The sequence below is a fragment of the Pristiophorus japonicus genome, chromosome 1, assembly GCF_044704955.1.
Source record: "Pristiophorus japonicus isolate sPriJap1 chromosome 1, sPriJap1.hap1, whole genome shotgun sequence".
In the NCBI taxonomy this organism is placed as follows: Eukaryota; Metazoa; Chordata; class Chondrichthyes; family Pristiophoridae; genus Pristiophorus; species Pristiophorus japonicus.
The window spans coordinates 464,414,135-464,426,378 of NC_091977.1; the positions used below are offsets into that span (position 1 = coordinate 464,414,135).

Consider the following 12,244-nt stretch of genomic DNA (forward strand, 5'->3'; position numbering starts at 1 on the left):
TCAATTGTTAAAGATGTAATTGCGGCGCATTTGGAAAGCAGTGACAGCATCGGTCCAATCAGCATGGATTTATGAAAGGGAAATCATGCTCGACAAATCTTCCAGAATATTTTGAGGATGTAACTAGTAGAGTGGACAAGAGAGAACCAGTGGATGTGGTGTATTTGGACTTTCAAAATGCTTTTGACAAGGTCCCAAACAAGAGATTAGTGTGAAAAATGAAAGCACGTGGTCTTGGGATTAATGTATTGACGTGGATAGAGAAATAGTTGGCAGACAGGAAGCAAAGAATAAGAATAAACGGGTCCTTTTCAGAATGGCAGGCAGTGACTAGTGGGGTACCGCAAGGTTCAGTGCTGGGACCCCAGCTGTTTACATTGTACATTAATGATTTAGACGAGGTGATTAAATGTAGTATCTCCAAATGTGCGGAAGACACTAAGTTGGGTGGCAGTGTGAGCTGCGAGGAGGATGCTATGAGGCTGCAGAATGACTTGGATAGGTTAAGTGAGTGGGCAAATGCATGGCAGATGAAGTATAATGTGGATAAATGTGAGGTTATCCATTTTGGTGACAAAAAAAAGGCAGAATATTATCTGAATGGTGACAGATTAAGAAAAGGGGAGGTGCAACGAGACCTGGGTGTCATGGTACATCAGTCATTGAAAGTTGGCATGCAGGTACAGCGGGCGGTGAAGAAGGCAAATGGCACGTTGGCCTTCATTGCGAGAGGATTTGAGTATAGGAGCAGGGAGGTCTTACTGCAGTTGTACAGGCCACAACTTGAATATTGTTGGTCTCCCAATCTGAGGAAGGACATTCTTATCATTGAGGGAGTGCAGCCAAGGTTCAGCAGACTGATTCTTGGGATGGCAGGACTGACATATGAAGAAAGACAGGATCGACTAGGCTTATATTCACTGGAATTTAGAAGAATGAGGGGATTTCATAGAAACATATAAAATTCTGACGGGATTGGACAGATTAGATGCAGGAAGAATGTTACCGATGTTGAGGAAGTCCAGTACCAAGGGACACAATCTAAGGATAAGGGGTAAGCCATTTAGGACTGAGATGAGGAGAAACTTCTTCACTCAGAGAATTGTGAACCTGTGGAATTCTCTACCACAGAAAGTTGTTGAGGCCAGTTCGTTAGACATATTCAAAAGGGAGTTAGACAGGAAGCAAAGAGTAGGAGTAAATGGGGACTTTTCAGAATGGCAGGCAATGACTAGTGGGGTACCGCAAGGTTCTGTGCTGGGGCCCCAGCTCTTTACATTCTATATTAATGATTTAGACGAGGAGAGTAAATGTAGTATCTCCAAATTTGCGGATGACACTAAGTTGGGTGGCAGTGTGAGCTGCGAGGAGGATGCTATGTGGCTGCAGAGTGACTTGGATAGGTTAGGTGAGTGGGCAAATGCATGGCAGATGAAGTATAATGTGGATAAATGTGAGGTTATCCACTTTGGTGGTAAAAACAGAGAGACAGACTATTATCTGAATGGTGACAGATTAGGAAAAGGGGAGGTGCAACGAGACCTGGGTGTCATGGTACATCAGTCATTGAAGGTTGGCATGCAGCTACAGCAGGCGGTTAAGAAAGCAAATGGCATGTTGGCCTTCATAGCGAGGGGATTTGAGTACAGGGGCAGGGAGGTGTTGCTGCAGTTGTACAGGGCCTTGGTGAGGCCACACCTGGAGTATTGTGTACAGTTTTGGTCTCCTAACTTGAGGAAGGACATTCTTGCTATTGAGGGAGTGCAGCGAAGGTTCACCAGACTGATTCCCGGGATGGTGTGACTGACCTATCAAGAAAGACTGGATCAACTGGGCTTGTATCCACTGGAGTTCAGAAGAATGAGAGGCGACCTCATAGAAACGTTTAAAATTCTGACGGGTTTAGACAGGTTAGATGCAGGAAGAATGTTCCCAATGTTGGGGAAGTCCAGAACCAGGGGTCACAGTCTAAGGATAAGGGGTAAGCCATTTAGGACCGAGATGAGGAGAAACTTCTTCACCCAGAGAGTGGTGAACCTGTGGAATTCTCTACCACAGAAAGGAGTTGAGGCCAATTCACTAAGTATATTCAAAAGGGAGTTAGATGAAGTCCTTACTACTCGGGGGATCAAGGGGTATGGCGAGAAAGCAGGAAGGGGGTACTGATATTGCATGTTCAGCCATGAACTCATTGAATGGCGGTGCAGGCTCGAAGGGCTGAATGGCCTACTCCTGCACCTATTTTCTATGTTTCTATGTTTCTATGTGGCCCTTACGGCTAAAGGGATCAAGGGGTATGGAGATAAAGCAGGAATGGGGTACTGCAGTTGCATGATCAGCCATGATCATATTGAATGGTGGTGCTGGCTCGAATGGCCTACTCCTGCACCTATTTTATATGTTTCTATGTAATCTGGTTAAAAATAAACTTACCTTAATGGACAGGGTTTTTAATATAAAAATTAGTGTTTAAACTTAATTTTTATATGTTTTAAAAGTGTTACATTGGTAAAAATAAGCTATGCGCCTGTTTGAAGTACATTTGCTGGGCAAGAGGTGGGAAAATAGCCCAATCTCGCGTGCGCGGATGTCCTTCTCCCGGGGATGCGGAGGTTCTGTCTAGAGAAATCTTGACAGTTTGGAAAAGCCGGTTTTCGGCACATGCGTATCGCGCCCCGAAAACTGGCTTTTGCGAGGCCTCGCCGGGTCGTTGCACACTTCGTACAGACCCAGCAAAGCCGTAATTCCCAGCCCATTATCTGGTCATTATCAATTGCTGTTTGTGTGACCTTGCTGTGCACAAGTTGGCTTCCGCATTTCCTACTTTGCAACAGTGACTACATTTCATTGGGTGTAAAGCGCTTTTGCACATCCTGAGGTCATGAAAGGTGCTATATAAATGTAAGCCAGGGGCCCAGGGGCAGCACGGGCCAGCCCACACTGCGATATATGTGTGCACTCGGTCCGTGAAGCAGAGCAGGTCTCCAGTTGTCTTGGGTAATCCTTGCCACTGGACCAAGACCTAGCTCTGTCAAGCCCGTGTGGTGGCTGGTGTGCAACGGCCACCCCACGTTAAAAAAATCCACGCACAGGCATCTTCCACACTTGAGGATGTAGTTCGGGTTCTTCAATCGAAACACCTGTGAACTCATCCATTTTTTAGCGTGGAAGCAAGTCATCCTCGTTTTGAGGGACCGCCTATGATGATGATGATAAATGCAAGTGTTTCTTTACTTTAAAAAAAATTCTCTATTGTTTTGCAATGTTATTTTTCAACACCAATTTATATTTACAAAGCACCTTTAATGTAGAAAAATCACAGGCATTTCACAAGATAGAAATAAATGGATGCTGAATTATTGTTGGAGAATTAGATGTGGTGACTGAAGGCTTGGTCAGAGCATTGAGTTTTAAAGAGGATTTTAAACATGGAGAGAGTAATGAGATGGAGGGGGAGTTCCAGAGAGTTGGGCTGAGACAGTGGAAGGTTCTGCCACCAATGGTGGAGCTGAAGGAATGGTACATATGCAGGAGGCCAGAGTCAGAGGGCCCAATTTTGGCCATGACTTGCATCAATTTTTTTGGAGTAAGTTGTTTTTTCTGGTGTAAGTTAAAAAATGCCATTTCCCCCCCAAAATTTGCTCCAGAATAAGTCAGTTAGGTACGATTTTTTTTAGTTCAATTTTTTTTCAAAAGAGAGCGTTCCCAGACACTTACGCCAGTTTTGGCCATTTATGCCACTTTGGCCAACTAAAACTTACTCCAAATCGACTCAGGTCAGCGTATGTGGCCATTTCTGAAAAACCTTGCGGGCAGTTAAGAAATTAGTGCAGGTTACTACATTTAAAACACCAAGCCTTATAAAGCACTAAACAAACCACAAAAAGTAATAAGCAATCAATCAATAACAAATAAAAAATAGAAGTCCTATCTTTATGCCAGAATCAAGTTTTTTTTTTAAAAGTTCCACCCCCCCCCACCCATCAAAACACTCTTTTTCTCCCCCCCCATCCCCCATCAAAACACACGTCCCCCCCAAAAAAAAACTCTTCTCCTCTCCTCCCCTCCTGCACCCCGCCCCCCCCCCCCCAATCAAAACTCTCAAGCACAACCATCAATGAATAAAAAATAATACTGAAGTCCTACCTCGGCCCGGGAACTCAGCGGATCGGCTGGCCGGTGCGGGAGGCCACTCGGCCGGGGATAGGGTGTAGCGAGATTGGGGCATCCCTTCGGCCGGGGATAGGGTCTGCGAGCATCGGGTCCTGCTCACAGCCCGCAGGACACGCTGGGAGGGCAGGAGCATGCGCGCAGGCTTCACTGCACATGTGCGCAGGCTTCATTGCACATGTGCGCAGGTGCCGGCACTGTTTTCGGAGCTGGCCTGTTGCTCCGCCCCCACTTCACAATGCACGCCATGCTGGGACTCCAAGGTAAGTGCTCCAAAAAAAGGGGTTGGGCAAAATTGAGCCCTCAGAAACCAGTGCGCGCAAGAGGGGCATAACACTGGAGGAGGTATGACGTTGCAAAGCTGTGGGGTAATTTTTAGATTAGGATAGGAGTCACTGTAGGTCAGTGAGAACAAAGGTGTTGGACAAGAAGGATCTAATATAAAACATGACGTCAGAATCAGCGTTTTGGACAAGTAGGAGCTCATCAAAAATATAGGTTGGGAAGCGGACGAGAAGGAAATTGAGAAATAAAATCGTGAGGTAATAAAAAGGTTTGTGTGGTAGTGGACAATATTGCAAATGCAAGCAGTCTTAGTAATGGAAATGCCACGGGATTGGAAGCCCAATGTGGTGGATCAAATAGGATGTTAAAGTTGTGCAGAGTCTGGTTGAGCCAAATTCAGGAGCATATATGAAATCTGTAGGTGCCCCACACAAAATGAGGAATACATTCATGTACTCTACATTTGAACCCTTATCCTACTTTACAAACAAAAACTTTGGCAGGTTTTGCACAAATGCAATTACTGATATTAGAGTGGATGTGTATTGAAGTTTAGTTGTATTATATCAAAATTGTAATAGCTGCCTTGAAAGAAGCAATACTGTGAATCCGATACATTTATCAGATGCAATATTTGAAATTGACAGGAAACCATTGTTACAGATAATATTTTTTTTAAATGTTCAAATTTCCATTGACTTTCAGTACCCAAAGAGTTAATTTCAATTTAAATGCTTCACCAAACTAAGGAAGTGACAACACAAAGTAGTGGGGGAGGGTGGAATCCCAGTACCAGAGAAAGTAATTACAATGGTGTCTAATATCTTTCCTGTAAATGATTCTCCATAACATGAAATAGAATCAAGAGTCTGTGGCTTACATTAGCCTAATGAAAACAAGACTTTAATGCATATTGTTACAGCTGGGATTGAATGCAGTTATTAAGGTCCACGTTCCCACAACCATATGGTTTTTGTCATTAATGTCTCCTTTGAGGAAAGGCACTAAAATTAGAAAAAAAAGTTGCATCTTTGATTCCAGTGATCCCCTATGAAATGATATGGTAACCATATGGCATACAGCAGTGAGGGAAGATTCTGGAAGTGTCCTTGTATGCTTTTTTGGCTTTTTTCAACGCCAACCTGACCCTAAAGGGAGCTGTTTCCACGATGAAAAAATCAGTAATATTCACAAAGGAAATGGCATTTGCATGATGCAATGCAAACATAGCGCTTATAGTTATTTGGCCAAAAGCAAGTAACAATTGTGTGCTTTTTATGAAAAATACTTTTTTTAATAAACACCCTGAAGCTAACAAAATGATGCCCATATTTTAGAATGTTTGTCTGCGGTACAGATAAATCCCAATTAGTCCATTTTGATTTCACTTGCCAGTTCTTAGAAAGGAATGGCAGTTAACGCAAGAAAACATGCACATAAAGAGGTAAACTTCGAACAGGCCGGGCCTTGGTGAGTGAAGCCATTTCAAAAGTAGCAGTTTGCTTTATTATTTAAAATCTGTCAGTCATTTGTTGGTATGTGCCTGCCTATTCCTGCAGTCACTTTGTAGAGTTTGGTCAGTATGTGCTGGCGGTTAAGTTGGAGGGGATCTCCAGCTGATCCTTGGGGATCCATGATGGGAGGGTGTGCATACAACTTATGGTGGTGCAATTTAGGGGCAATAGCAAGGGAAAAAAATATACATCCAATATCCTGCACCTTTTTGAAGGAAGAGGTGGGAATAGATTTGAAATCCTTGGCGGAAAACATGCATTTGATCTGGCAGTCTAAAGGAAATTATTTCACAGATTTAGAAGCAGTATCAGAAGCTGTAGATTCAGACATGAATTATGGCCTATTGGAATAAACTGGACCCCTCCACTGATGTTCTTTACCTTTATTAAACATAACTTTCAGTTTTGCAAACAAATCCCTCACTGAACTCTGAAAAATAAGTAATTAAGGCATTATATAAATGCAAGTATTATTTTCACATTTCAATAACAGCAGGACCTTCAAATACCAGTTATAGAGCTGTCTATACCAATTGTACAGTTAATTTTGTAGGGACAGATTTTCAAGAGTTAAAAGATAAATGGGAAATGTTGCAAATACCTTTAGAAACGGTATAACAAAAGGTCGGAGAGGGAAATTCGTAGCTTCTTGAAGTTTGGAATGAAACTCTTCAATTGTCAAGGTAGAATTCTGCAAAATATATATTTTTTTTAAATGTGAAAATATTTTCATTTGCATTACATTCACAGAGCTAAACAAAACACATTTCTGCATTTTATTTCTAATAAATATTCACATTGAAATAAAATATTGAGTGAGGATCTTTCAACACATACTGAACGCAGTACTAAAAGCATTTGTGGACATTGAGGCCATGTGTTCTCTGTACTCACATTTTCACTTCTCTACTAGAAATATCCATGAACAAAAGCTTCTCTTATAATAAGTTCCATTGCTTGCTGCCATGTATACTGCCTGGGGTGACTCTAAAATACAGATGTATTTAGGGGTTTGAATTAACCAGTACGCTCACTGTCTTTACAGCTTAACCCTTCAAACACTGACAATTTCCTGCTTCTGGCTGTGCTTATTGGTTTTTAATGGGCAGTTTTATAGAAATTATAGCCCCAAAGTTACATTCTACAATACCAAAGCATATGAATGCTTAACAGGTTTGCTTGAAATTGCTCTCTCCACTATTTCAATAGAGTGTTAACCTGTTTAAAATAAATGGATTAAATCCTCTGTTATAATTGCAGAGAAGAATTTCAGGCAAGCGCTTTAAGTGTGCATAATTATACTTATTGTCCTGCAGCATTAGACCTAAAGTTTTATTTAAAAAAGCAGAAATCTAAGTAATAAAGCAGTTGAAGATCATTTGAAACATTTTTTTTTTTAAATCAACTTTTTTTGAAGATGAAAGTAAAATTTAAATTTCTAAATTCAATTAATTTATTGTCAGCATCCATCTAAGTATTGTTACGAATGGGCAATTATTTCATCTTTCATTATGTAATAATTTATAAATCTTTAAAAACGTTACAAAAGATATTTTTCAGTCATTGTGCCCCAATGTTGCTGTGATAAGATTAATGTTTTAAATAACTATTCATTATTAAACCCACACACTGTCCACCAATAAGAAATATATGATCATATGCCAATATAGTAGCCATGTTTACTTAGAAGTTCTGGTTTCCAAGGAAACAAGAAAAAAACACACATTCCCAATGCTAGAAGGCTGCAGCAAACTGGGAAAAACAGCAGAGAATGTTTCAAAGAGTTCAATGGTGTTCTAACAGTTAAATATATACTACAGATGAGGAAAAGTGTGTTTCTAATTACCCTGCCACCAACCCCTGTAAAACTCCAGGGCCATCTTAGCAAGAGCAATCTCACCACACATTTGTTTATTCAAGTTCCATAGCACAATTGCAGACATTACTATGCATGGAGAACATTCCTGCCAGATGGAAAAACTGGGCTCATTTAGCTGTGCAATTAAGTTTGTAAAATATTACTATTCCCAGCAAAACTCTACAATAGTTTGCATTTACATAGACTATACTTTGTTCAGTAAACATTTGGGACACCTCAGCGGCTATATCAAGATGCTCATTAGTAATACAAATATTACAACATGTCGAGTAAATGGCAAAGAATAGCAATATTTACTTCACAGCTAAGTGACATGAAGTACATCGCCCATGAGCAAAATTATTTCACAGCATAATGATCAAAGAAAGAGGATAAATCTGGGAAACCGAAAACAAAATGGCTGTAGCACATACGAGTAAGGAGTTACAATGTTGAATGATGGGAAATGGCACTGAGTGGATAGCGTAAAAGACCGACCATCAAATCTTGACACTTAAAGCATGTAAGAGCAAGATACACTGAGCAAAAAAATCCACCAATTGAAACAGTCTGACCCAGTTTTTGTTACAATGCAACATCCAGAATAAAATGTCACAGCTCGCTGACAAGTTTGACACGCCACTTGACCTCAGGTGTCACTGGATCACCACTGCAGTATGCGAGGTGAGAGGAGTATGTGGTACTAGGAATGAGCACGACTAAATTGCAAAACCAAAGTGGCAAAAAGTAGATCATTTGAAATATATGACTTTATGTGTCAGCCAGTGGCTCAGTTGGTAACACTCTGGCCTCTGAGTCAGAAGGTTGTGGGTTCAAGTCCTACTCCAGGGACTTGAGCACAAAAATCTAGGCTGACTGTGCAGTATTGAGGGAGCACTGCGCTATTGGAGGTGTCATCTTTTGGATGAGACGTTAAACTGAGGCCCTGTCTGCGCTCTCAGGTGGACGTAAAAGGTCCCATGGTACAATTTCGAAGAAGAGCAGGGGAGTTATCACCAGTGTCCTGGCCAATATTTATCCCTCAATCAACATAACAAAAACAGATGGTGCCAAAATTCAGGCACGCCAGAAAGCTGGCACACCTACCTTTTACTCGATGTTTTTACCATCGGGTCCGACGAGGCGGACTCTTGATCCATTTTCACCTCTTTGGCAATTTTTTTTTAATAGTGGACCGGAAGTTGGTCATAATGGGGGCGGAAGTACGACGTTAAGTGCTGGTGAGGGGCGGAACTGGGGGCGGGATGGAGTCTCCGCCACTATCACTCAGCGGCGGAGCGGTGGTGACGTCAACGCACGTGTGTGTCACCACGTCCCTCCCCTCATTTAAAGGGAAGAGAAGCAGCGATTTTTTTAGGTTCGGCCTCTGGGCCACCAGGGAGGGTTTCAGCCAGGCCAGTAGCCTGGCAACCCAAGATTGGTAGCCCGGCCGAACCCGGGGCCATAACTGTCCGGCCGATCAGGAAGTTGGCTGGCAAAAAAAAAACATGGCGGTCGCGGCAGTGCGCCCTTCCCTTGAAGGGCCACCGCGATGCCGTGGCTCACACACACAGAGAACAAGGTGCACCGTCACAAAAAGCTGTCGGGGGTACCGCGCAACGTAGCGTGGATTTTTTCAGATAAATTTCACGCGGAATAGGATGGAGATGAGGGAGAGCGGCGGTGCACACTTTGATGACGCGGTTGGCTGCAGCGGGAAGTGGAGACTGTCCGAAAAATCCCTGAGGTGGATTTGGATCGTGGCGGCCAATGGACTGCAACGCAGCGGCCACTCCATTCTGCTGCACGGGCCTTATATGGTCATTATCACATTGCTGAGCACAAACTGACTACTGCGTTTCCTAAATCACAACAGTGACTGCATTTCAAAGTTACTTCATTGGCTGTAAAGCGTTTTGGAACATAAGGTGGTTGTGAAAGGCGCTATATAAATGCAAGTCTGTCTTTTTTATATTAAAGAAAAATGCTAGAATCTATCCCTGGGCATGCTTACAATTTTTTGTGGTTTAATCATTGAATACTGATTTAATCCTCTTTTTTCCCCCTCTTGGTCTTCACGTTTCCCTCTGCTTTCATTTCCCCCTTATTCATCTTTTCCATTGTTTGTTGGTACCTGAGCCAAGTAGCTATTCCTTACACAACAACCTGGACAGTGATTGTTGACTGACTATTCAATTGTGAGGCCCGTCATACCAGAGCTCAATTATGTTCTCATCTGACATCTGTATGTGTATAAACTGAGCAAGGGTTAATGGGTAACGATTCGGAGCAAGAAATCTGGCAAGTTTTCCTCTCTTGAACTTGGGGTCACTGATGCCGAAGTCCTATGGTTCCCTCAGTGACATCAGATCAAGGATTGGATCAGAACCTTTCTGGATCTCTATATGACTTTGTGCTGTACCCATACAATGTGGTGCATTTATAACCAAACCACACAAGTTTGGAAGTGGAGAATATACCCATGTTCCTTTCTAAGTCTGATAGTGAGTCTGTATCAAATTCCAGCTACTCACTTGGCAGGCAAGAGTCTTTACTTGTTGATAATCTACTGCAGGTTGCAGTTATGCTCCCTTGCAGCTTAACTAGCCTTGAACACTGACCCATATGGCTTGGATCACCTTTGAGACTTAACAAATATCGAAACGTTAGGATTTCTGAAATCAACATTCTCCTGTTTCCTTCCCAGAAAAGTCCAAAATGCTCGTCCTCCCTCAATCTCAAATGCTACATTTTTATCTGTTCTTGCTCCATGGCCATAGGTTCACCAGAAGGGTGGCAGTAAACGGGGTTTTAGCAGAGCTTCTGGTGAAGTTAACGCTGAGCAGGAAGGGCTCAGAGGAAATTCTGGGTAAATAATTCAGGGTAAAGCCTCGAGATGGAGCAAACTGCCTGTTCATAAAGAGCGGGTGAAACTGAAGGATGCCTCACCCCAGTTATAGGGCATCATCATCATCATCTGCAGTCCCTCGAAAAGTCAGTTCTCAGATGACTGTACAGTCCAATACGGGAATTACAGTCTCTGTCACAGGTGGGACAGAAAGTCATTGAGGGAAGGGGTGGGTGGGACTGGTTTGCCGTATGCTCCTTCCGCTGCCTGTTGTAGCAAACGTGGCAACCAATTTGCACCCAGCAAGCTCCCACAAACAGCAATGTGATAATGACCAGGTAATCTGTTTTTGTGAATGGATTCTCCAAGTAAAGAATTCAGAAAGTCAAGATGATCCTATGATGTTTAACGCCTGCAGACCCCACATACTTGCATTTAATTCAGACCATGCTACACTGCCCCCTTTTTCAGGCTTACAAGAGTCGATTTTACTCTATGGGCACTGGCTGGGCTTCCGACACCCTCCGATCACCTCAGATGTGCTGCACCTGTGAAGTTGCAAGTACACGCATTTTCCAGCCCAAGTCTACAACAAGTGCAAGCTCATCTAAACATCTGGGAGGAAATCAGAGCACAGAAGAACTCCTGTCAATGGGTCCTTCTGAACTGCTGCCAGGGAGAAAAATCCTGAGGCTTTTATACTGTCCTGGCAGGGAGAGATGGAGAAAGCTAACAAAGATTTTAAAACTGCCCGATTCCTAGATACTCTTTAATTGCTAGGGGCTCCAAGGCAGGCCTACATCGCAGATTTTAGCAGGTATCAAATAGAAACTGAAGTGGGAGGCTGGGAACAGCCATGCACAAATCCAGCAACGAACTTTGGGGAATGCCCAAGAAATTCTGGTGAGATGCAAGTGAGGGGGGAAATTGTGGGTCTCCACCATCTTTTCCTCTTCATTGTGCCTGGTGACTAGGTACAGTGAAGAAGAAATTCTGTGCCTAAACTTTTTAATTAGTGGACTAGTCCCTTATTAGCAAGCTCCTTGGTGAATAATTACCATATAGATATCATTCAAGGAATACTGACGTTAACGTTGCATCCTATGTGACTGTGACAAACGTAAGCTATCCCTCCTCATCCTTCTCGACCTGGCTGCGCATTTAACATGGTTGACCACTTCAGCCTCTTCCAATGCCTCTCAATCGTCCAGCTAGGAGGAACTGCACTTGCCTGGTTCCATTCTTATCTATTTAATCGTATGCAATGGCTTCTCTTTCTGCTCCCACATCATTACCTCTGGTGTCCCCAGAGGATCTATCCTTGGCCCCCTCCTATTTCTCATCTACATGTTGCCCATTGACGACATCATCTGAAATCACAGCGTCAGTTTCCACATCGTACGGCAACGACACCCAGCTCTATCTCACTACCACTTCTCTCGACCCCTCCAAGGTCTTTAAATTGTCAGACTGCTTGTTCAGCATCCAGTATTGGATGAGCAGAAATTTCCTCCAATTATATATTGGGAAGACTGAAGCCATTGTCTTCGCTCTCCGCCACAAACTCCA

At 42.9% G+C, this 12,244-nt stretch overlaps 1 protein-coding gene across 4 annotated transcripts in view; it reads right to left on the bottom strand.

The window, feature by feature from the left end:
- runx1t1 (RUNX1 partner transcriptional co-repressor 1) overlaps positions 1-12,244 on the bottom strand; it is a 269,855-nt gene that overhangs the window by 33,601 nt on the left and 224,010 nt on the right. For all 4 annotated transcript variants that reach the window (XM_070893888.1, XM_070893869.1, XM_070893879.1 and 1 more), the window contains exon 4: positions 6,571-6,660. In XM_070893888.1, coding sequence (XP_070749989.1) covers positions 6,571-6,660 — 90 coding nt within the window. The remainder of the gene's footprint in view (positions 1-6,570; positions 6,661-12,244) is intronic.